Source organism: Micropterus dolomieu, linkage group LG02 (genome assembly GCF_021292245.1).
Source record: "Micropterus dolomieu isolate WLL.071019.BEF.003 ecotype Adirondacks linkage group LG02, ASM2129224v1, whole genome shotgun sequence".
In the NCBI taxonomy this organism is placed as follows: Eukaryota; Metazoa; Chordata; class Actinopteri; order Centrarchiformes; family Centrarchidae; genus Micropterus; species Micropterus dolomieu.
The window spans coordinates 25,326,262-25,351,628 of NC_060151.1; the positions used below are offsets into that span (position 1 = coordinate 25,326,262).

Below are 25,367 nucleotides of genomic sequence, written 5' to 3' on the forward strand. Positions count from 1 at the left end.
AAGGACTCACAAAAGACTTCAAATGAAATAAAAAACTCTATATTGATGTAAAAATGTATCTCTACAATAACTAATCCCCAATTTCACTGCTCATGCCTGAACTCCAGTGTTAGCTGACAATTACATAAAATATGAAATTACATAGTGAAATGAATAAGGTGGGTAAGTAAAATGCTAATTACGAATCTCTGAAGGTAGGAAAGTTAAGTGTATTAAAGCAGCTAGATAGTTAAATACTGACATTAACCTGCTGCGCCTCCATTAGTGTGTGATGCACCGACTGGAGCAGCTGCGCCGCGAGTGATGCAGACAGACAAGATTCTTGAATATAAGGCATGAGTACGGGAAATATATTGCGATATTTACAAATACAGGTAAGAAATACCCCCCTGAACTGTTGGTTTTGTCTCTTTTGGGGGGGTCCAATCCTTAACTAGGGGGGTCAGACCCCCGCAATCCCTACCCATAATTCGAACCATGCTTAACGGTGCTAAGGTACAATGGAAAGAGTCTGTCTGTCCGTATATATGTATGTTTGTCCTTAGATTTCTCGACACACGCTCATCCGATTTGCTTCAACAATTGGCCCTTTTTAAGTGAGCTCATGTGCCAAACTATTCCTTTGCCAGGAAGTGACTGGCACGTAGCGTCATGTAAAATAGTAAATTGTCATTAAATGCTTCAATGTGTGTACATATTAAACAAATGAGATTTTACATGCTAACAAGTGAGCTTTAGAGGTGCTGGTAAGTGGCCAGACTGTTTCCCCTGTGCAGTCTTTATGCTAAGCTAAGCTAACTGCCAGCTGGCTGTACCTTCATATTTAACAGACATGAAGAGGTATTAATCTCCTAGTCTTACTCTTCAGGAGAATGCAAATAATAATAAATAAGCGTATTTTATATATATAAATATATATATATAATGTTATAATATATAAAATACGCTTATTTATTATTATTTGTATCATGAAATGGCAATTATGTAATTATTTATAGACTGTAATAATTTTCAATATGCAATTACAGTACACAAAAGTCTCACAAACAGGGGACGAAAATTAGATTAAACTGTCAGTCCAGGCTGCTCTGCACTGTAGCCTAAGTACTGATCTGTGTGCTGACCTTGGACCCTGTCACCATAGGCAAGACGGGTGTCATTGGGACGGAGTCTGTCACGCAGCATCTTCTTCTGGAAATTGATGATTGACTCAAGCATTGCATTCTCTTGGATCTCAGTGGGAGGGATCACAATGCTGCAGTCCATGAAGTCAGCGATGGCGTTTGTCAGATCTTTCTCAGTCTGGGCCAAGAAGGCCTCGAGACAGAACACCTGAACACAGAAAGCTTTTATTCACCTGCACCAAACAAAGTCGGCAACTTTTAATTTGTGGGATCTCATTGCTAAAGCTTTATGCGGCTGAACTGTTCTCATCTCTCTCACCCAGTCGGCCATCAGAGCACCCATGGCACGGCCACTTTCACTGTAGTCTATTCCGCCCTGGCTGGGGCCCACCAACACAAACACGAAGCGAACAGGGACAGATGACTCCAGGACAGAGTCCATCACCACAGAGTCACTCAGCCTCACAAAAGCCACCACTGGTTTCTGCAGGATATCCAGGACACCTATCAAAAAGACACTTTTATTTTGTCATCTGCTCTAGAACCACATACAAAACCCCTGAGACACATAACTGGTCTTGAATTACATGAACATACCTGAGAGGACAACCGAGGCCTCCACGTTGTCAGAACTGTCTCTCTGCAAAAACAGCAGGTGCAGCAGTTCAATAAATGAAAGCTCTTAAGTTGATCCATGAATATGATATTAATGATTACCCAGATGATGAAAATTGATAGGACTGTAATAAACAAAATGCATACCTTCTTGGTTACAGAAAAGGTCTGCATCTGAATGTCTCCAGAGGGAGTAACCACAGTTCCTTCAGACTGACTGGAAGGACAAATAAAATGAACATAAAGTGCATGCTGCAATCACTTTTTGTGGCAATATCATCTTGTAGAAGAAACATAGACATATTGTTTCTTGTGGGTGACCTGCGTTTCATGAGGAGAGCTCTCAGCAGGTCATCCCGATCACTGGCGCGAATCTCATTCTTGTTCAACAGCTCATCAACCACCTTCTCGGCCACAGTGGACAGACTGCTGGCATTCAGGTCAAAGATGACAGCACCTGAGGACATATGAATTGCTTTAGATAAATAAATTAAACTAAAACAAGTTCGATATTATCCGAATGTATGCACTGATTTCTGTTGCATTCAAAATTCCAAAGTCACCTGTGCTCATGGTCCTGCGGAGCTCGATCAGGCTCTTAAAAGTGAGATAGGAGACATGAGAAGGACCCCATTGTCCTGTGCTGGTGTTAAAGTTCTCCTCGTAGCCCACCCAGCGGCCAGTCTCCTGCCAGGTGTTGCCCTGGAGCTCATTCAGCTCCACATAGGCCTGTGTTAATGGAATGGGGTTTGTTAATAAACATACAGGCAGATAATGTTATTTTGAATTCACTTTTATGTCTGATAAGTGTGAAGAATGTCGACTAACTTGAGCATCCCCTCTTGTGGTGGCATTGGTGTTCACGTTCAGATAAGCTGAAATAAAGAGACAGAAAAGTGATTTGTGCACAGATATGACAAGTCAAATCACCAACAGCTGCATAGCTTGTGAAGGGAGCCTACCCTCTGAATCACTGGGGATGACAATGGCCTCCACAGGTGGCTCATCCTCCTCTTCCTCTTCCTGCATCCTCTTCTCCAGGTTGTAGATGCCGCTCTGGCCTGGTGAAGTCCTGATGGTGTGACAAAAAAACCCAAACATTAATAAAGACTAAGGATGACTGCTTCATAACAACACCTAATGTTTCATCAGACCGTATGAACGACATGCAAGAGACTCAGCTCACTGTTTGGAAAATGCACTCCCATAATTGTGTCTGTAAGTTAAACAGACTTTGAGTCCTGTAACGGTAGTTAGCAAATAGTTTAAAATCCATTCAAGTAGGACTCAGTTTAGGCGGATCAAGATCTCCATAACTGTCAAATTCCTCTATTTGTGCTATTCTATCCTAGGCCACAAGAGGGCAAGATTGCTCAACCTATTTCTTATCAATGACTTCTTGGTGTGTTAGGCTTGTGCCCTTAGTTTAGACTCTCAGGCATGTTTACTACACTCATTACCATACTCTTTCACTTTAATAAAAATACATCCTCCCTTCGACGAGTGCCCTAATGCTGCTTTCAATGCTGCTTGTAAATCACTCATGTCAAGATCCAAGTTGCAAATATGTATGTGAATCTTCTGACAGTAAACAAACTGAAAAGCAAAATTAGCTAGTCTGTAGCCTAAGTCTATAATTCAAGGTAGCTATAGCCTACCCTGATTTCATTTCAATTCTTTGAGGTATTTTATAGATGGATTGAACACTTGCATGTCATGAGCATAGGATGTAACTATTCATGTTGTGAATTCAGCATAACCATAACCTTAAACTGCATTAACTGAGTTTTTTTTAGCCACTTGGGGGCAGTGCACACTAGCTGTCGATATAATATTATCATGTTAACAGTTGACATGGTAGAAACATGTTAGCAAACAGTTCTGCAATATACACACTGAGAAGACAGGAGTAACATTATCTTTCATTCGAATTTGTATTTCTGGCCACCTGATAAATGTCCAATATTCACTCAAATTTTAGCTCGGGTTTGGTCTCCTTCAGCTCTAAATAATACATGACTCTTTAGATGCTACATTTACCACTATGTTCACAAGTTAGTCTGCTGTTTAGTGCTGTACTGTGATCATACAGTGGTGTTTAGAGCTTTTTCACTTGAAAAAGCCGCCTGCAGCGGGTGGAAATAAGTCAAAAGATTAAAGTTACAGTCCACAAAACTCTGAGCTGAAAGCTGAGACTAAAATGCTCCGTAGAGCTCAGGGGATCTGCAGACTCGGTCATAATTCTCTGTGGGTTCATCACTACATGCGACCCCTTTCACATTACACAAAGTCATCTGAAGTATTGTTTAAATGATTTATTAGAGCAGCTTTACTACCAAACCTACTATAACTTAAACCTACACATAATCACTGATTGGACGGACTTATTTGGCTGATACACATCTTGGGAGCACTGCCCAACATGCTCAGTTCAGCACAAAAAAGATCCATTATCCTTGTCATGAAACATAATTCCAGCATACCTTTGCTATACATATGCTTTGTAGTATAAGAATTAAAGTGCAACATGCTCAGTCTAAAGTACTGCTGAAACAGAGAGGCTTAAATAAGAGAAAGCACTCACAGTCTCACTGGAGAGGGGAAGGTGGACTCGTTGTCTTCATATGACATGTCACTGTCCTAGACATGGGGAAAGTTGAGAGAGAGGCTTAGAGAAAGGGTGTAACATGACACAATTTCACATGAGACACTAATTCCTAATCTTAAAACATTCATCTTGACTGCAGAGATGAAAATGGATAAAGAGAGAGTGCAATCTTCAATATAACACTTTAGTATTACATTAAATCTTGTAGCAACTGTACTGATTCTTAATGTTGAAGATGTTACACTGTTTGATGTTAAAATGAAAAAGACCAACCTCCTCAAAATTTATATTGTTTTCCATTGATTTTCTTTCTGTCTGTCCTTGAACTCTCAGGTACTTTTATACATCCCCTAAGACAGAAAAAAAAATGAATAGACATGAAAAACAAGCATATAATAATCATATGAGATTTGTGAGTAGTGATTTTGACATACTTTTGACATACACCACCCAAACACAGAATTTGCAATTAATATATATATTATATTCTCGTAGCAATCATAGCAAAAGTAGCATTATTCTGTAGTCAACTTGGCAGGGTGTATTTATTATTTATATTATTATTGAAAAGGTTTCTCAGCCTCTACAAAAACCAATACGGCCTGCTTTGAGCCTTTTTTTCGTCATCTTCAGCGGAGATACTGATACAGAACAGAAAAGATAGTCACATAGCCGTTGAGAATGTGAGCTACGTTATAGTTTAAATAGAAGACGTACCAAGCCTTATCTCTGGGTTACACCCTTCTTCAACCACACATTTCTGTTCTCTTCAGTTACAGTGCAGTAAAGATCTTTAAATGCAGCTTCTATAACATGAAATCTGTCACATTTAGACAGGAATATTCAGAATGCACAACAATATATTTCTCAGAATGTAACATTGTGTATTGTTTTTAGTGGATTGCATTTCAATTTCACAAACAACTGACTGGCACATTTTTTTGTAAAAATGCTGTTGAAAATGTGTCTTAGCAGCAAGCCTATAGAGGTCAAGTGACTTCAGTAGAGAAAGAGAGTCTTGTTTTACACACATGCAGAAAATTATTAGTATGGCATGAAAGAAACAAACATGATATGACCAGAACGTCTGTACATGTCATGATGCTGCATATTGACAAGACACTGCCGTTTAGTGGTAACAATTATTCACAATTTAACACTGAGAATATACAGATGTTTTAGCAAAAAAACAAGCAGGTAGAAATATTTCAAAAAGTGCAACAAATTATGAAAATCTGCCTGGCTTTTACTATCTGAAGATAATAATCCCACTTGACCTTGACTTCATATTATTATTATTTTTTATTATTATTAAATTGTTTTTACAGAAAATATGCACAAGCATCTTTTTTTGTAAAGGTTAATATTCCTTTTAAAAATATTTTGAATAAATTTGTAGTGAACTCCCGCCCTAATCTTACAAACACGGTAGAGAAACTTCAGAATATGCTCTTCTTCTATCAGGGTTTGACCTCTACCCTCTAGTCCAGTAGTACCTCAAAGTGTGTCTGAACCCTGACCTGAGGAGGCCACACCCTTACCTGCATGCAGGTACTCCCACCTGGTCTCTAGCACTGGAAACAGGACGACCTCTGCTCTGTCAGCCTAGACGAGCTTGGTGATAAAGTGAACCAGGACAAACAAAAAGATGAGTACAGCAAGAGCATGAGAAGAGGAGGGAACACCCATTTGAAACTACGTCGAAACTATCGAGAAGTGCTATACCCCACTACCCCTCTGGTTGCTGAGTAACCTGGCGGGAGCGTGAGGGGTGGGGGAGATAAGGCCTGTGTGACAGAGAAGCAGCCCTATCGGCCAGGGACACCTTGAGAAAAGGGATATCCCAACCCTAGTTTGCTCGCTTCGCCCTACCAGCATGTACCAGGTCTGAGCCAGGACAGGGGCAGTAAGAGAAACCTGTTTGGACCAACAGGCCAAACCTCATCCTGACTGAGGGACACACAGGGGGTAAAGAGGGTAAAAAAGAGGGAAATCATACAGTATCAGGTGGAGAGCCTCTTAGTGCGTCATCTTGTTTACGTACTGGGGATTCCCTCACGATGAGGGGGTGGTCCCTCTACCAATGATTATCTTGAGGAAAGTGATGAGATAAACACATTAAAGCTAATGTTTTTCATTACAGCCCTCACGCTCACTTACTTTGTCTCTAATAGACATCTTCTGCCGCTGACTGAAGGTGGATGCTGGTGGTCCAACCCAGTCTGATAACAGATACTGACAGAAGGACGCAGCGCAGGCTGGTGAAAGAGGAAATTATAAGAGGGTTGACACAGATTATTACAACAACAAAAAACAAACTAAAACTATAAAAACATAATTTTATGTTTTTCTTATATCTCTAGTTATTGTATTTTTTAATACATTTATTTTATTTTATTTTTATTGTAGGCATTTGATGTGGACAGCAAAGTAAGAATTTCAGTGTACAGGGAAACTTAAACATCTGACAATAAACGCTTTGAATCCTTTGAAAGCGCGCTGCAAGAATGAAAAACTGATTTACTGGACTCATGACACAATTCAATGCAATTCAAAATCCTTTTATTTATCCCTCCAGAGGCAATTCAAGGGAAGTGGGTTTAAACATATACACATACATAAACATTTCAATCACATACATACCCAAAGACAATCCAAAGATGCAAAATATGAGAGTGAAAGTAAAGATGAAAAGAAAGATATCCATTAATACCTGGGCAACAGTGTTCAACACCACAAAGAGACATTAAGTCAAAAAGTGCACATGCATGTAGTAATATCTCAATATTTACACAAAGTAAACTGAGCATCTCTTGTACTGCAACTGTGCACAAGTCTGGAATAAAACCAAACATCCTTGTATTTGTTATAACATACATCTTCATGGTGTTCCTTTGGCCTGGGGGCAAGTGGCAGAAGGACATGGCAAGAAGTGCAAAGGCTGTCTCCCTTGCTAAACAGGGGCAATGGATGCTGTAGGAAGGTTTGGAGAGGAGAAAGATCAGCTTGAGGGATCTACAGTATCTTACAAGAGTGAGTACACCCCTCACAAATGTTGTAAATATTTGATTATATCTTTCCATTTAACAACACTGAAGATATGACACTTCTGAGACGACAGCCACGCAGATCAATTTGATGCAGTGTGCGGCGTATGGTCTGAGCACTGACAGGCTGATGTCCCTTCAGCCTCTGCAGCAATGCTGGCAGCACTCATACGTCTATTTCCTAAAGACAACCTGATGCCAAACATGTGCAATCAACTTCTTTGGTCGACCATGGCGAGGCCTGTTCTGAGTGGAACCGGTCCTGTTCAACCACTGTATGGGCTTGGCCACCGTGCAGCAGTGGAAGCCTCTTCTAAAGATAATGCACAAGAAAGCCCGCAAACAGTTTGCTGAAGACAAGCAGACTATTGTTTGTGGTCTGATGAGACCAAGATAAACTTATTTGATTCAGATGGTGTCAGCGTGTGTGGCGGCAACCAGGTGAGGAGTACAAAGACAAGTGCGTCTTGCTTACAGTCAAGCATGGTGGTGGGAGTGTCATGGTCTGGGGCTGCATGAAAGCTGCCGGCACTGGGGAGCTACAGTTCATTAAGGGAATCATGAATGCCAACATGTACTGTGACATACTGAAGCAGAGCATGATCCCCTGCCTTCACAGACTGGGCCGCAGGGCAGTATTAGTGTTTGATAACAACCCCAAACACACCTCCAAGAGACCACTGCCTTGCTGAAGATGCTGTGGGTAAAGAAGATGGACTGGCCAAGCGTGTCTCCAGGCGTAAACCCTATTGAGCATCTGTGGGGCGTCCTCAAATGGAAGGTAGAGGAGCGCAAGGTCTCTAACATCCACCATTAACCGTGTCCCATTAACTCTTAAGGTCATTATGAAGTGTGTTACAACCAACCAATATTTCTCTTAATAATTATTTGCACTCCACACAAACATTATTTAAAGTTTGTTTTTTCATCATCAATTTATCAAGCAAATATTATGGTCTATACATTATGCTTCTTTGCTACTAAGCTAGCTAAGCTGCTAGGCTTTGAACCACTTTTCAGAGTTTGTAGCGTGAACAATTTGGATTTACAGTGATGACTGTATCTAAGGAAGGGTTAGAGTCCCCTTAGGGTTAGAGTCCCCTAAGGCCCCATCTACACTACTCCGTTTTAGCTTAGAAACGGAGAATTAAAACGAACATGATCTCCATCCACACCAGCGTTTTAGCTGCGTATCAGTGTCTATACTAAAACGACTGAAAACGCACATCTAGTGGTCGTTCACGTACACTGGGAATGCGCGTGCTGGTGGAAACATGAAGCAGATGGTCTCTCTCTTCCGTAGTTACAGAAGATTTGGCGAAAGAAAAAAATTATGTAGATGAAGAACTGCACTTTGCATGACTTATAAGACCCAATCAGAGAGCCAAACAAGAGCGTCTGCGTCATCATTTCCAAAGTCCTCTGTTTTTGCCCGTCTTCACTAAAACTCCCTCCGGAGTTTTGAAACGCAAAACGGGGTCAGCAGCATTTCCGAACTTTTCAGTTTTAGGTCTTCGTTTTCGCCGATTTAGTCTGGACGGGAGGTGCAAATGTAGCAACAGGTCTCCGTTTTCAAACAAAAACGTAGTAGTGTGGATGGGGCCTAAGTGTCAAAGGGTAAGAGTCCCCTTAGGGTTAGAGTCCCTGCTGATAAAGGGATAGAATCCCCTTAGAGGTAGAAAATCTAGAAAATCACACATAGTAACTGGTGATGCAAATAGGCGTCACAGAACCTGACAAAAGTAACTGATGAGAAGGAAAGAGAGGAAATGCAAATGGATAATTTTTGACTCACTTGAAAAATGGGGTTGTAATGTGACCTATAGGGTTAATCATCCAGTGACCCCTCAGATTCATCTTGGGATCTCTTGGGGGTGCCGGGCCTCTAATTCAGAACCCACGACCTTAGACACCAGCATTTTAATGAAGGATGAAACTTCTGGGTTTGCTGTAAAGTTGATACCAAAGACAGCAACATATGTGAGTTCGTTTGATAGGTATGCTAGCAGCTCTGTGAGGCTGTAGGCCTGTGAGTGTTTTGAGCCAAATACTTATGTCAGCATGCTAACATGCTCACAGTGGCAATGCTAACATGCTGATGTTTAGCAAGTACAATGTTTACCATGGTCACCATCTTATTTGAGTGTGTTAGCATGCTTACATTTACTAATTAACAGTAAAGACAAAGTACAGCTGAGGCTGATGTGAAATGCTTAAATTTGACCTGATATAGGTGCTAAATGAAAGGTCAGGGGAAACAAGTGATTATATTTCATCATCTCGGGGACATGAATGTCTGTACCAGAAATAGCTGTCAAAATATTTCCATAAAAAACAAAACTGTCAACCTCATATTCCACATAATGGAGTGCACCATCACACCACAATAATAATACTTGCCATACAGAGAAAATGAGGGACAGTAAGGGACAGAGCCCAGCACAAGACACTGTGACACAAGCCTGTTATCACCAGTTGTTGAAGCTATCTGCTGTGTCCATGTGTCTCAACATAGAGTATACAGACACTCCCAGTCTTCATATAGCCATTTTCATCCAGACAGACATAGTTTTTGACACTGTATTTGGGGAGTTTTCTGGAATGTAAAGCAAACAATGGCAAATTGAGATAAAAAGAAAGTTTCTCTTGCTTTACACAGCTACCATGTAATGTGTAGGGTACCTTATAACAATCTAGTGAAAAATGGTGCAACATAAACCACCTATAACATAAGCATCAGCCATGTGGCTGCAATGTGACTTGGATTTTCTACCTACTTTAAGGAGTGTCAGATTTTAAATGTCATTGTCGAACAACCAAAACATCAAAATCATAAGGCTAAAGTAAAATATATTAATGTTTTGTCTTACAACATTGAATCGCACTAGATTTAATTTGGCAACTTTAAACAGAAAATTATTTCATCCTTTCAAGTGAAAACAGATTTCCAAAGAATAATCTAAATGAATTACAAACACAAAATACATATTTGCATAAGAATTCACCCCCTTTAAAAGGACACACCTAAATCACAAGTTTTAGATGTCACAAAAGTAGTTGAATGTGAATCACCTGTGTGTATAGTGTGATTGTTGTTTATATACACCTGGAAGGTCCAACTTATTTACTTTTAATAGGCACTGTACATTTCCAAATCTCTAATTGGCGGACTAACTAAGGGACCAGAGATGGGCTCTATCAGCATTAGAACAAGCAGGCTGGTGTGAGTTATCACTGGGAGCCAGAGCCAGCTACAAAGACCCACCTAGTCACAGCGTATTACACTAAACTACACAACCTACCATCCATTGACAAGTAGTTAATACACTGTGAGTCACTGTGACTTCACGTCAGCAAAAAGAAAATGTAAATTTACCATTATGCAAGTCAGAATACTAATAAATGGTTATTTTTTTCAATGACATTACATCAGTTATTCGCGTTTTCTATATTCCTAAATCAAATTTTCACTCCATCTAGAAATAATAATGCACAGTTGGCTAAAAAGGCAAAATTAAAAGGAACTTCAGTGGTTAATAATCTTTTTAGCAGTTACAACCTAAAATTCTATAATTTGACAAAAAAGCATGAAGCAATTTTCAGACCACTGCATTACATGTGTTTGACTTCAGTATGTCAGTACCTTATTTCTTAGCTAGGGGATGCCAGAGACCAAGTACTGAAGACTGCACTCTTTGTTGAATTTGGCGCCCCTTAGTGTAACCAGTGTGGCACAAATACCACATGACTAAATTACTTCTCTTTTGCAGGGTTTCTTTTGAAACCGCAAGCCTATCCTGTTTTGTACTACTGTCAGTCAATCACATGTTTTCTGTTGTTTCTCAAGAGATTTTGTAAGAGAGTTTAATCATTTGTTAAATTGTAGAGTACTGGGCATTAAAGTTTGGCCTAAATGTTTTTACTATTTAAAATATAATTTCTGTGTATATTTAGAAAGGAACTTCAGCATAAAATAGCACTGTTTTTAATGTTCAGTGATCTTCTGCTCAAACAGCAGTTGCCATGCAGCCTAATTACAAAGATGAAAACCTGTTTGACTAATTGCCTTGTCAACATTACCAAGAGATTCATCCAGGTACCCACCCCATGAATGCCGCCCAAAAGGAACAGCTCTGTTATGGATGCACAGGCACTGAAGGCCAATTATAGAGCACTTACAAAACATTCTTGCATCATAACTCTGTATGTAGTCACGCACACGAAAAGACGCTGTGAAAAACAACAGCACTTAATCAACCATTATCTTTATTCAATTTCTACAGTTTTCAAATCCAAGTAAACAATGTGACATCATTTGTGGAAAATGAGCAGACATCTAATTAGTGTGAACTGACAGACCAGTGGGTGGTGGTCTTCAGAAAGCACTTCTCATGATCGCTCTTTTACCTGACCAGTTTTAATTACAGAAGAGCTTTTCATTAAAAAAAAACAAAACAAAAACAAAACCTGATGACAGATTCAGACCGGATACTTGGCAGAGCTTGTCTGCTGCATGCAATGGCAGCATAACACTTTAAATGTTACTGTAAACTATTCCAATTTTGCCTTCACCAACCACAAATTATATTACATTGGTTGACTAACTGATACAGTAATTTGATTTTTTGAAATAGCTATCAAATCTTAGAAAAATGCTTTAGTAAAAAAATATTCAGCATAGAGCGGTGCAGAGGCAGAAACGGTATCCCTTTATGCTTAAAATAATGCGTGGGTACTTTGCACTACCTTTGCATTCAAAGATAATTGTTATTGCATGTGAGATGAAAAAAAAAAAACAGACTTGGATAAACAATAAAATAACATTTAGGCAGTTAGAGAATGCAAAGGCAAGGATGCTGTAGGACAATAAAAGTGAGCTCCCTCTAAACTATTTGCGACATCTTCTCCCCATCTCAGTTCCTATAAGGAAGGATTTCCAGGAATGGGTTCATCATACCATGACCTTAAAATCTTTTAGGCTATGGTAATCATTAACAGCCTGAAGCACCACAATGAGAACAGAGAGGGGAGCCAGAAGGCATAGCAGAGTTTGGTGGCCTGCATCAAAGAAAGTAGCTAGTGGTCATAGTGCATCTCTGTGGTTTTATCCCAGCCCATTTTAGCAGGGTTGAGGTAGACCAGAGGTGGCATTGGCAGTATACAGTCTGCACTGGCCCTGTTTTGATGCTGCTAATTGTTGCGGAGGAGGGAGGTTTACATAATGACGCATGGTGCACGGCTTTTGGTGATCTTCTGCACAGTCTTCCCATCATAGGCATGCTGGACTGCATTCATAACCTGTGACAGGAAACCGCAGCATAAAATCAGAGACTGTCACTGTTGGGATTTGCATTTTAAGGGCACGGAGTGTGTTTACCCTGCATGTTACTCACGTCATCCTCATACGGAAATCCACCCTGCTCAAGCTTGGAGAAGATCAGCTGCCCGTTGATTTGAATCTCAAAGCTGCCTACAAAATAAAAGGCACATAAGATTAAGATCCCAGTTCATGCTCTTTGCCTCGAATGATACGTGTCTCCACATTGACGATGAAGATCAGTTGAAATATGACGTACCTTGTCTTCCCACGAAGCCTGACACATCCGCATCGGGAAACTCACCCTTAACAACCCGGGCGAGCTCCTGATAGCGGGGTGCGTACCCTCATCCACCACTACATAGGAAAAAAAACAACAATAACGTTACATGCATTTTTAATAACCGTTAAACAAGTCCGTGCTGCCCAGTCACAGAACTTAGCTTAGCCTTGAGCTAATGATGCTAACGGTAGGTAACGTTACTCTATCGTAGAAACTGTCTTTAAACACAGAGTCACACTATGTTAGCTAAAAACGTACACAAATCGAATATGAGTGTAATAAAAGATGTAAATACCAGTATTCGACTTTAATTGTCACCCCCATCGTTGTTGTTGTTGTTGTTGTTGTTGTTGTTCGCCGAGCGTCGTCGGCTGTACGGAACTAGCAGTGTGGTTAAGTGCTTGTAAGACGCGTTAGCTGCTTTTGTAACACTGAAGGAGCCGGGGATCGGGGCGGAGTTTAAAATACGGGACCTCCGTGAAGCTAGCTGAGATTAGACCAGCAGTAACACAATTATGTACAGTATAAAAGGAACAAACGTCGAAAAAGAAGTTACAGCTCAAGGCTGACATGAAACGTTAGCTAAGGAGTTTGGCAGTGAAAAGCACGTTTTGAGGACATTTTTCGGATTGCTCCCCAAAACATGTTTGAACTCAATGCCAAGATATATGAGTGGGGGTCTGGGGGGACCTCCCCCAGGAAATTTTGATCTGTAAACACTTAATTTCCTGCATTCTGCACAAATTTATGGAATTTTATTTATGTAAAAGGAAACACGTGACATTTTAAAGCATATAAATATAACAGAATATAAGTCAGTGCAGCTCTCAGGCTTTCTGTGTAGCTTTCAGATCTGTTTCTGCTGTAGAGCTTCATCATCCCTGCTGAGGCAACACATGTGCAGCATGTGCAGGCATGATTTAGTCTTCACTCCAGTTTTGTCACGTTCAAAGGGAGATAGCGGATAACTTAGCTTAAATTACTTTTTTTAATGCACATTTGTTTCTTCTATATTTTAATTGAATTACATGTTTTCTTAATGTGCGAATAAACCTTTCTAAAAGTTTTTTTCATTTGTTGTTTAACTACAAGCTATATTTCAGAACGTTTTTTTGTTTTGTTTTTTTTAAAAAAAGAAGCAAATTATGCTTTAAAAAAGTGGTGGGGGCAAAATCTGCCATTGTCACAAAGTGGTAGGGACATGTCCCCAGTGTGTAAATGACACCTATGACTGAAATGCTTTTAAGAGTAAATAGAATAGGTCAGCACATGGGTCGGCATAATATTATTTTGAAAAGCTTCACCGGAAGCCAGTTCTTTTATTTTCCTATTTTTCTGTAACTTTACACAAGTCAGTCCCCACCTACGGTCACCACAATGAGTAAGATGAAAACATTTAAAGGGACACATACCTGTATCGGTGGTGGGGGAAGTATTCAGATCATTTACTTAACTCAGCCCTGACATGTAACGTGAAAGTCCTGCATTCAAAGTCTTACTTGAGTCAAATTATAGGCCTAGTATACACACATCTCAGAATCAAATCTTGAACACTGAGGAAACACTTTTAGCAACGTTTCACAATGACTTCTGCCGTGCTGACTGTGAAAAGTTCTGAAAAAGTGAACTCATATAGAGAAATATTATTTAACACTTAGCACTTGTAAGACAATGCTTGGCTCAACCCCTGACACGAAGAGCTAATGCTAACTGAAATATGAAACACACTGTAGCTGTCAGAACCCCCAACATCCAAAAAATCACAAAATATACCTCAGAAAAATCATGATTAAGTTGACACAGTTCAGTTAAATCAGCAGTACTACTATATAAAAACACTCCAAAAAGTGCACTTAAAGTATTATTTAAAGTGTTTTATATATTGTTGGGTTGGTTAATCTGTAACAGTGCATCAGCTTTCATAAACTCATCATATGTTTTGTTCTGCATCACATGACAATGCAGCACCTATCTAACCTGTTCAGAAACATTGTCAATCAGTCAGTCAAGTGTTATTTGTTGTTTCCCCAGAGGTAAACTAGAGATTTCATAAAAGTTTATACAATTTAACAAATGATATATAATATAGACTACTGGACATTAAAGGTTTCTTTTGTTTGAAATGTCATTTCTGTCTGTGTATATGCAGACAGAAACTTAAAAAGCATAAAATAGTACTGTAGTTAAAGTTCAGTGCTCTTCTTCTCAAGCAGCCTAATAACATAACAATGAGGAAAACCTGTTTAACTTATGCAGTTAAACCTGTCCGTTTCTTATGAAGATTGTAAGAATGAAGAATGAAGATGATTACCAAAATAGTCATCCTGATAACTACACATGAATGTCTCCCAAAGGAACAGCTCTAATAAGGCTGCACACCAAAACCACACCCAGACCTTAGACATGCAAAAGTGTACAAAGACACAATGTACAAATCATCTGCACAGTTACATACATACATATACTGTAAGAGTTATTATGCAAGACTGTTTTGTAAGCTCTCTACAGTTAGCCTTTTATGCCTAAACAGTTTTACATGTCTAAGATCTGATAGTGTTAAACAACGCACACCTGTTTTCTATGAATATCAACTTTATTTATTTAGTTTCTCTACTTTACCTCTGGGGAAACAACAAACATTACTTGACTGACTGAGTGTTTCAAAACCGGTTAGGGGCTACGGTGTCATGTGAAGCTGATTAAAAGACAAGTATGTAGTCATGCAGTATTTGTGTTGCATTTGTTACATTGTGCCCATCTTACACTGGATAAAAACCCACTATCATCCGCTAACATCTGGTCTTTGTATTCCGTGTGAAAGGGTTTAAATCGGCCTTCACTTCCTGTTTAAATGACTCAGCAGTAGTCATGGGTATCAGAATCAGAATCCCTTTATATTGATCCCGGAGGGGAAATTCTTTGTCACAGATACTCGAAAGGCATAAAAGGAATAGAAATAATAGTAAAAGTTGCTCAGTGGAGAATATAATAAAGTATATAAAGTATAAAAAACTTAGAATATAATAATAAGTGAAAATAAACGTGTATCATAACAGTATTATACAACATTAAGAGAGGTGTAATGATAAATAACAGGAATGAATAAATAGTGTAATAATAATGAGCATTGATGAGTACTGATTAAAAATCCTGAACTAACTCCAGTAATGAAACAGAGAATATTGCACATAAGATTTACAACATAGAATATTGCACAATTTGTCAGTTATTGCCCTACAATGTGCAGTTACTGATTAAGTATCCTGGTGTCTGACACTTTGATGGAGAAGTTAAAGAGTTTGATGGCCACATGCAGAAATGACTTCCTGTGGCACTCTGTGGTGCATTTTAAAGGGATGAGTCTGCACTGAAAGTGCTCCTGTGTTTGACCCAACGAAATTCTGCACAACTGAAGAAATCTCTTGCATGAGGGACAAAACGTCTTCTAGGTTTTCTTCTACAAAGTCCAGTTAGCATTATTCCTTCATATCAAGGGGTTGAGCCAAGCATTGTCTTACAGTTTTTTACAATTGCTAAGTCACATTTCTTTATATGGGTTTACTCTTCACACGATCAGCACAACAGTAGTCAATGTGGACTAAACTGTGGATCACTTTTCATCAGAGTGGTTTATCCCAGGACGGTGTCACCTTTCCTTCCATCTTACTATCCATTCCTCAACTCCACCGAGGTATTCTTTTCATCATGGTGGTGTAAAGTTTATCATCACCAGCCACATGATCAGATGTCCCTCGTGTAAGCAATGAATACTGAAAGTCTGGACATATAATAGAAAACAGCCAGGGATGAATGAGGCATGCAAAAAGGTGTATTTCCCAGGTGAATTGCATTGTATCTTACAGTAAACCATGATTCTATTACAGCCACTCTGTGACTGGAAGAAAACAACGAAATGCCACATCGTCCCATACAATTCCGAAACTTTCTGGGTTCTGCCTTACCTGCCCCCTTTCCCCACCTGGCACAAATCCTTCATAGAGGTCATCAAGAAATAAAAACAGGTGATCAGTGTCCAAATCATTTATGATTATTTTTGTGTAGTTATGTTGAACGTAAGTGTAACAGTTTTGGTGGTTGAGTTTGAGTGAGAAAACGGTTTAGGAAATTTGAAAGACATGGTCACTGAATGCATTTTGTATAAAAGCAATGAAAAGTGATCCGCAGTTTAGTCCACATTGACTTCTGTTGAGCTGATCGTGTGAAGAGTGTTGAAAAAGTGAAACCATACAGAGAAATGTGACATAGCAATTGTAAAAAACTGTAAATGCTTGGCTCAGCCCTTGATATGAGAGACTCACGCTAACTGAAATATGAAACACAGTGTAGCTGTCAGAATTGTTGTCAAAAGGCCTTTAATAGCAAAGAAATTGAGGTGTGGGCCCCCAACTTAAAAAAATCACAAAATCATTTTTAAGCTGACATAGTTCAGTAAAATCAGTAACACTACAATATAAAAACACTCCAAAAAATGCACTTGAAGTTTCCAAAGTAAAAGTACTCATAATGCAGAATTAGCTGTCAGTAGTACTGTTGTAGTTGGTCGAGGTGGAGCAAATTTAAGCTATTTTAGATATTGTTGGGTTGTTTAATCTGTGACAGTGCATCACCTTTCATAAACTCATCAGATGTTTTGTGTGTAAAATATGAATCTATAAAGTAATTAGTAACTACATTAGTACTTACATTACAACGCTCCTGCATCCCACAGAAGCTCAGTGCTCATTATTCACCAAATCCTACTCATATTTAGTGAATTTTGATAATTTTTCTAGTTTTGTACTTGTTTCTTTTCAAAGTCCTTATCCCGTGGCTGTAAATGATAACAGTGATACACACTTGATAACATGCTGAGACAAGTCCATCAGTAGTATAGTAAATACAAAACAAACTCTCTTTACTATCTGCCTGTGTTGTATAAATAATAAATGCTGTGCACACTCTTATGTTTCCCCTCAGTGGACTGTTGACCTGCTGCTGAGAGGTGGGGTTCTTACTCTGCACTGATTAACCATTACAGACAACCTTCAGACTCATAAACGCATAAAAAACAAACTTCGGCACATCTTTCACAGAGAACATGGAAACACGGACATGAAATTGGAATAACTGATGTTTGTTTTAAAATCTACTTATAAATCTGCTTATAAATGGTACATGATGTGAGATGGCAACCAGGGGGCAGTCAACATGTAAGTTTTGATTCCCATTGTCTTCTACTTAACATCCATGATTATGTCTTGAATTTAAAAGGTATCGCTGTGAAAATCCAAACAACTTCCTTCTCTGTAATATAGTTATCAGTGTAATATTTTAAATGTCTTCTTAACTGTTTATCTGTAAGTATTTTGTGTGTATATTAGAATGATTTTCATTTCCATAGCTTAAAATTTGTTTGTGCAGTGTAAATGAATTTATTAGCCTTTTGTTTATTGCTTTAATATGATTGTCAAAACATTATTGTGTCTATGTGACACATGATTTAAGATGGAAGGATTTAAGGTAATATAATAATAATAATAAGGTAATATAATAATAATAATAATAATAATAATAATAATTTAATAATAATAATTGATTCAGTTTATTGTATTTCTAAGACAAAACATAATTAACTCAGTGTACATTTTAGTAATTTTATGTCATATGGAGCCTGATGTTGTAAATTATTAGGGCTGCAACTAACAATCATTTTCATTATTAATTGTTCAATTGTTTGATTAAATGTTTACTCTATAAAATGTCAGAAGATATTGGTTATGAGTTGACATATCTAAATTGCTTGTTTTGTCAGGCTAACAGCCCTAAAGCTCAAAGAATTTACCATCATAAGAAAGAAAGAAAACAAGCAATAATTCACATTTGAGAAGCTTAAACCATTTTCCTTCTCAAATAAGAATTAATCAATCCATTTGAACGGAAATGTGATTTTAGTCAATGCAGTTTGAATATGAACCCTTCTCACAATGTTTCCCTCCTCTCAGGGGACGGCTTGTGTACATCACAGTTAAACATCATCCTTCTTGGTGGCAGAAACTCTGGAAAGAGCTCTGTGGGGAACTTAATCCTGGGCAAAGAGGAGTTTGTCACCAAAGAGAGGACCTCGTGCTCCAGGAGGCTGGGTGTGGTGGCCGGATGGTGGCTCACAGTGGTGGACACTCCCGGCTGGTGGTGCGACTTCAGCACTCAAGAGACATCTGAGCTTGTGAAGAGGGAGATTGTAAGCAGTGTCTCTCTGTGCTCACCAGGCCCACATGTATTTCTAATCATAATTAAGACGAGCTCGGCCTTCACAGAGAGGCGTCGCAGGGCTGTGGAGGAGCACGTGGCCCTGCTGGGTGACAGGGTGTGGAGTCACTGCATGGTTGTCTTCATCTCTGCTGACAGGTCTAAACACACTCAAGCAGAGGAGCTTGTACAGATGGGGGGACAGGCCCTCCGCTGGCTCAGTGAGAGATGCCATCAGAGGTGTCACAGTGTTATCTTGAGTGATGATAGTGAAGTTGCTGAGCTGCTGGAGAAGATACAGAAACTTGTCAGAGCAAATGGTAACAGATGGTTTGAAATGCAGGAAAATTTATTACAGGCGACAGCAGAAGAGAAGAGAAGAGTGGAGGAGAGAGCTCGGCAGAGGTTTATGAGTATGAAGAAACACAGATTTCTCATGCGAGGTGAGTTAGGCTATTCACAATCATTGAAATACTTTGCTTATTTTGGCTATTACAGCGAAAATTTCCACAACCCTGCTTGGATACTGGACACTCATAGAAACAGCCTGCCATTCAAACACAATAATGAGCACTATACCTTATGAAATTTGACCTGCTCTAAGATGTGGTCAACCCTCATGTGTACGGCTAAATTTATTCCAGAAACAATTTTGCTGCTGCAGATACTTAATTGATTAATTAATTGAAAAATAGCGATAATAAGAAGCTTCCTTTGGCTTGTGTTCATTTGTTTGAGAGAAAGAGAAAGAGACAAAGAGACAGCAGTGGTTGAGCGACCTACAGTAGACATCGAATGAAGAAGTGGGATTGCTGGTTTTCTGATTGTTTCACAGCTGTAAAGTTCTAAAAAAACAAATAAACACACCCACACCCACAAACACAGCCGCTCAACCCTGTGCCTATTTGCCACAACATCTGGTTTGATGTGAGTTGAGCCTTAGAGGTGCTGATAGGTGGATCTTGTCACTAGAGCCAGGATAGTTTTTCTCCCCAGTTTCCAGTCTAGTTATGCTAAGCTAAGCCGAGGCGCTGCTGGCTGTAGCTTCAGGTTGAACAGACATAAACCAGAGTGGTACCGATCTTCTCCTCTAAATCTTGACAAGGCAACAATATTTCTCATAATGTTGAACTATTCCTGTAACCTAGATGCCAGCTGTTTCTTGACCTGCAAATCATCAAATCACCCTTTGCTCTATATTTTCACTTTCATTCTTTCAGAGAGGCTGAAGCCCATTACTAATATCCGGATTGTGTTGGTTGGAGCAAAGGGTTCTGGGAAAACCTCTTCACTGAACACAATTCTGAGTAGAGAGAGCAGCCAGTCACTGAGGAGAACAGCCCTGTGCCTCGTTGGAAAAGGAGTGGTGTTTGGGCGACAGGTGACTGTGGTGGACACACCAGGCTGGTGGATGAACTACTTCTGTGACGAGAGTGCCATCTTCGACCGGATGGAGATGGTGTTCAGTTTGTCTCTCTGCCCTCCGGGGCCTCACGTCTTTCTTTTGGTGATCCGTGTGGACAGGGCTTTCACCGAAACCTACAGGAGAGCAGTGCAGGAACATCTCCAGCTGATCAGTGAGAACATCTGGAGTCGTGTCATCGTGCTGTTCAGTTTTGGCGACTGGCTGGGAGGCGCCACTACTGAGCAGTGGATCGAGAGTGAAGGAGAACCTCTGCAGTGGCTTGTTGATAGATGCGGCAACAGGTATCATGTTCTGAACAATAAAACTAAAGGGGATGGATTTCAAGTCAGAGGACTGATTGGGAAGATTGAGGAAATGTTGGCTGGCTGCAACGACGGCCAGCATTATGAAGTAGAGCGGAAAGTGATGGAACAGCTGGAGGTGAAGATGAGACAAGAGAAGGAGAGAGCCAAGGAGAGACTGATGAGGAAGCAGAAGCAAAGGCAGTTGGCGAGGTCTCAGCTGGGTGAGTTAGGCACATTTAAAAGTGATTAACAATGTCAGCGTAATTTTGTTTTATTTATTTAATAAACAATATTTAATTTTGCCATTAGGTATTGTTTTTTGTTTTGATGTTTAGACACAATTCAACCAGAAAGATGTTGTTTGCCATGTTTCAAAGAGCTTTGTAAAACTTCTTTTATACAGAGAAACTCAACCCTCTTCCAGATCTGAGAATAGTGCTTGTTGGTGTCAGAAAAACTGGCAAGAGCTCATGTGGAAACACCATCCTAGGCAGGGAGTGCTTCCACACAGAAACCCAAACCACTTCCTGCTCTGAACAAACTGCCACAATCAGTGGAAAGACGGTGGTAGTGCTGGACACACCAGGCTGCTTCACTGTGACCTCTGACCTCCTCTTGGCATCGTCTGCTCTGCTCCTGGTTGTCAACGTGAGCTCCTCATTCAAAGATACCCAAAGGGAGGCAATGGAGAAACAACTGGAGGCAGGAGGAGGCCAAATGTGGAGCAGAGCTGTGGTCCTGTTCAGCTACGGTGACTGGCTGGGTGACACCAGCATCGAGCAGCGCATTGAGAGCGAAGGAGAACCGCTGCAGGGGCTGGTTGAGAAGTGCGGGAACAGATATCATGTCATGGACAATAAACACTGGGGGGATGGATCTCAGGTTAACGAGCTGATCGAGCTTATAGAGGAGATGCTGCCTAAAGAAAGGATGGCTGTTCTTCACAGAGGCGATGACATGTGGAAAAGTGTTTCTTCACCACAAGAGCACCAACCGGTTGCAGTAACGTTGTGTAAAAAAGATTTAAAGGTGGTCACGAGCTGCAAACATCAGCGGTCCCATGACTGTAAGTAAACCTCCTGCGTTGATGTGTTTTCCCAACATGTTTTGTCACTTTAGGTTCAGACAACGTATTCTGGACTGAAGTTTGTAATGACACGGTTCTTTTAAAGCAGTGGTTCCCAACCTGGGCGTAGAGAACCCCCAAGAGGTTGTAAGAACGGGGGTTTTGAGATAAATAACAGAATAGAAAATTCTAAATATTTATTCTTTTATTTTATTTCACTAATCTTTGCTTTTATTATATCATCATTTAACATATCATATCATTTAACATCCATTAGTTCCCTCAAATGCCTATTTAAAGAGTTTTGACAGAAATATGAATTGAGACAAAATATTTTACAGTAAAACAATAAATTATGGTATTTAATATTTAAAAATTACAGTAACAGCAAATGTGACAAATGTGTAAATAAAAATGAATATGACTGGATAAATAATAATTATAAATAAAATACAACAAATGTAACAAAAATATTTTAAAACTTTAGGAAACATTTTCAAAATGTAGAACATTATAGGTCATAAATACTTAAAAATGCTGTCTATTAGCACATTAAATCGGTTATTGAAATAGAATCAATTAAAGAATATGAACTAAACAGCATTATGCAATGTTAAACAGAGTAAGCAACACATACAGTAAATCTAAAAGTCATATCAGGTGTAAAATGGGGAGTGATCAAATCAATCACTGGTTTATGATGTAAACAGTGAGGTAGCAGTTTCTGCAGAGGAGAGATAAGAAGATTTATATCTTGGGATGGGTGGAGATGTCAGGAATTTTTATGGCTCAGATTAAGTCTTATTTCCTTTACAGTGAATGAATCAGCCAGTTCCACTACTCAAACCTCACAAAATTGCTCGGATGGCCAAGATAATGGTGGTCAGACGGTGGCTCTTCCAGCAGAACGAACGAGAAGCTGGACAGGACTCGCCATCCTTGACAGAGACAGCTTCATGTCCTGTTTGACCTCTATGCTCTCTGGTAAAGAAGGACTGAGGCGGACTAAATATCTGCCTGCCTGGTTCCCTACGGATGATCTTCACCTGAGACTGAATGGTGAAAGCCAGGGGCATCTGTCCTCGACAAGACATCCAACAATGCTTCTGGTTTTTCCTCAAACACAACACAGGATGATTGCAGAGCAAAATGTCATCAATGTTAATTCCCTCTGCCATCCTGCACTGAGAGAGCATACTCACATGCTTGCTGAGTCTGGATGTCTGCAGGTGCTGATTGACCAAAGGGACAAGAGCAACCTGGAGGAGCTGGAAGCCTTCATTGACACGTACTTTGAGATGGTTTGGGAGCAAACAATTGGGTCATTTCAGCCAACTGAACCCAACTCTCCCACTGCAGAGCAGGCTGCTGTCGTAGAGGAGACTGGACAGGAAGAAGTGCTCTCATCCATCGACAGGAAACTTTCAAAGCTGGAACTCCTTGAGGAGATCAGGAGGGATCTAGTCGAACTGAGGAAGAGTCTGGAGCACAGCTGGAAGGCCACAAAGGAAGAAAAAAGTAAACAAGATGATAATAATACATGTTGAAACAGGGTAATCAAAGATGGAGTAAACTGTCATCTCTATCGGTCAAAAGTAATTTATATGTAATTTTTCTGACTAGTTAATTTCAAGAAGTAAACAATTGTCAAAACCTCACTTTCTTTGGCTGAAGGGATTACCATTTTGTTGTGATATTTTCCCACAAAGGGGCGCTCTTGTATAAGATTAGGAAATGCAGATTCTGCCACTGAAATACTTCTGCAGCGATGGAAGAAGCTCTCATATCTTTTACTTAAGTAAAAGTAGCAATACCGAAGTGGAGAAATACAAGTAAAAGTCCTGCATGCAAACTTTTACTTAAGTAAAAGTACATAAGTATTAGCATCAACATGTACTTAACATACCAAAAGAAAATGTATTCATTATGCAGAATAGCCCATTTAAGAATAATATTTATTATTGGATTATAATTACTTATGCATTAATGTGTTTATCACTTTATGTTACAGCTGGTAAAGGTGGAGCTAATTGTAATTACTTTATATACTTATGAGTGGCTTGTGTATGTCCTTCCCAAGATCAATTAAGTATTTTCTTAATACTTTATAATTTATTTGATAATATGATTAAATTATGTATTAATAATCTCAATCCATAAAGTAACTAACTCAAATAAATGCAGTGTAGTGAAAAGTATAGACTATATTTGCCTCTGAATTGCAGTGGAGTAGAAGAATAAAGTATCAGAAAATACTCCAGTGAAGTACCTCAAATTATACTTAACTGTTTTTGAGTAAATGTAATTGGTTATTTCCCACTACTGCACAATGACTTTTTAGTTTTTCTTAGAAATCTTGAAACTGATTATATAAAATGGGTTTTTACGCTGCATCACCATTTGGCACAAATTTAATCTGACTTTGCAATTAAAGTAAAGTTGAACTTGATGGTGGTCATGTTTTGGAAATTATATGGAACAATGTCTCTAATATATTGGCCTCCTCATTTGCATATGTCGAGAAGCAAAAATATTAGATACACATGTCAAAATAATGCAATTCAAAAGATCAACTCCACAACTGATTGTTAAACATACCATACCACAGACATGGGCATTAATCTGCTGCTGTAACAGCCTTCTCTCTTCTGGTTTTAGGGATTTGTTGCTTCAAAATCATAAGGGGGGGCATACCTGGCTCACAGTGGGTGTTCCCGTTCTTCCCAAAGGTATTGGGGTTGAGGTCAGGGCTCTGTGCAGTCAAGTTGTTGTCAAGACATTTCTTTATGGACCTCCCTGCGTGGGAGGAATTGTCATGTGAAGTCAAACTACAAATTTGCCTCAAAGGTTTTAAAATCTGTACAGCACATTTGGTCTTATACCCCTGAATTCACTTCCTAAAAACATAAAAAAACCTCATGAAGAGTAACAGAGGAGGGATCAGTTTTAAAATTACAATATGGAGAAATGACAACATTAAGCACAGCGATTGTAAACATATGGACAGTGAGAAAGTTCCAGGTGGTGCCAAAGCAGGTAGGACTTGAGACACATTGTGATGGAAAGTCTTATGAGCTGGTCAACTCTAGTGATGAGGAAAGTTTCTGGAAACTCAGGCTATCTTAAGAAGTATTTATTGAAGCTCTCTCGAGGAGAATGGCACATTGACACAGTGTAGTGCCAAAACTAAATCAGAAGGCTTCTTCCTGATGGGGGATATTTGTCCTTACTAGACCTACTGAGATTCACTACACGTCCAGATAAGTTTATTCTTCAACCCTCTATACATCTGTGAAATTCTATTGGATATTAGTTCAAAACAAGACACTTACCGGTAGCTTACCTAAGTTA

The 25,367-nt window shown here is 39.4% G+C and overlaps 3 protein-coding genes and 1 long non-coding RNA gene across 5 annotated transcripts in view; 2 read left to right on the forward strand and 2 right to left on the reverse strand.

Moving 5' to 3' along the window:
* Positions 1 to 6,025, reverse strand: part of slc4a1a (solute carrier family 4 member 1a (Diego blood group)) — a 14,258-nt gene extending 8,233 nt beyond the window's left edge. Inside the window, exons 1-11 of the mRNA XM_046035583.1 lie at positions 5,889 to 6,025; positions 4,621 to 4,697; positions 4,324 to 4,379; positions 2,702 to 2,811; positions 2,568 to 2,614; positions 2,303 to 2,468; positions 2,061 to 2,196; positions 1,887 to 1,956; positions 1,722 to 1,764; positions 1,444 to 1,628; positions 1,125 to 1,332 (exon numbers count right to left, since the gene is read on the reverse strand). Coding sequence (XP_045891539.1) covers positions 1,125 to 1,332; positions 1,444 to 1,628; positions 1,722 to 1,764; positions 1,887 to 1,956; positions 2,061 to 2,196; positions 2,303 to 2,468; positions 2,568 to 2,614; positions 2,702 to 2,811; positions 4,324 to 4,379; positions 4,621 to 4,647 — 1,048 coding nt within the window. The 5' untranslated portion in view covers positions 4,648 to 4,697; positions 5,889 to 6,025. The remainder of the gene's footprint in view (positions 1 to 1,124; positions 1,333 to 1,443; positions 1,629 to 1,721; positions 1,765 to 1,886; positions 1,957 to 2,060; positions 2,197 to 2,302; positions 2,469 to 2,567; positions 2,615 to 2,701; positions 2,812 to 4,323; positions 4,380 to 4,620; positions 4,698 to 5,888) is intronic.
* Positions 280 to 3,149, forward strand: LOC123960717. The gene is made up of 3 exons (XR_006822585.1): positions 280 to 374; positions 1,145 to 1,779; positions 1,901 to 3,149. It is a non-coding gene; the product is annotated as an uncharacterized LOC123960717 (long non-coding RNA).
* Positions 6,026 to 11,643: 5,618 nt separating the features above from the next.
* selenow2a (selenoprotein W, 2a) lies at positions 11,644 to 13,446 on the reverse strand. The gene is made up of 4 exons (XM_046035573.1): positions 13,290 to 13,446; positions 12,971 to 13,068; positions 12,788 to 12,864; positions 11,644 to 12,692 (listed from the first exon to the last, which is right to left on the reverse strand). Exons 1-4 carry the CDS (start codon positions 13,316 to 13,318, stop codon positions 12,609 to 12,611), a joined length of 288 nt encoding a protein of 95 aa, XP_045891529.1. The 5' UTR covers positions 13,319 to 13,446; the 3' UTR covers positions 11,644 to 12,608.
* si:ch211-214j24.15 lies at positions 12,922 to 23,709 on the forward strand. Of its 2 annotated transcripts, XM_046035356.1 has the most exons (6): positions 12,922 to 13,181; positions 17,972 to 18,204; positions 18,997 to 19,683; positions 20,461 to 21,171; positions 21,354 to 22,016; positions 22,833 to 23,709. In XM_046035356.1, exons 2-6 carry the CDS (start codon positions 18,180 to 18,182, stop codon positions 23,561 to 23,563), a joined length of 2,817 nt encoding a protein of 938 aa, XP_045891312.1. In that variant the 5' UTR covers positions 12,922 to 13,181; positions 17,972 to 18,179; the 3' UTR covers positions 23,564 to 23,709. The 2 variants fall into 2 exon arrangements, with proteins under 2 accessions (XP_045891312.1, XP_045891303.1); XM_046035347.1 differs by lacking the exons at positions 12,922 to 13,181; positions 17,972 to 18,204 and having other exon boundaries at positions 18,945 to 19,683.
* The last annotated feature ends 1,658 nt before the right edge of the window (positions 23,710 to 25,367 follow it).

What these genes read in the sequence shown, in the direction of transcription:
- si:ch211-214j24.15 (XM_046035347.1), top strand. Translation starts at nt 18,963, where the DNA reads ATGAACCCTTCTCACAATGTTTCCCTCCTCTCAGGGGACGGCTTGTGT. An exon ending in ACACAGATTTCTCATGCGAG is followed by an intron (nt 19,684 to 20,460) that starts GTGAGTTAGGCT and finishes TCATTCTTTCAG; the next exon opens with AGAGGCTGAAGCCCATTACT. An exon ending in ACATCAGCGGTCCCATGACT is followed by an intron (nt 22,017 to 22,832) that starts GTAAGTAAACCT and finishes TTTCCTTTACAG; the next exon opens with TGAATGAATCAGCCAGTTCC.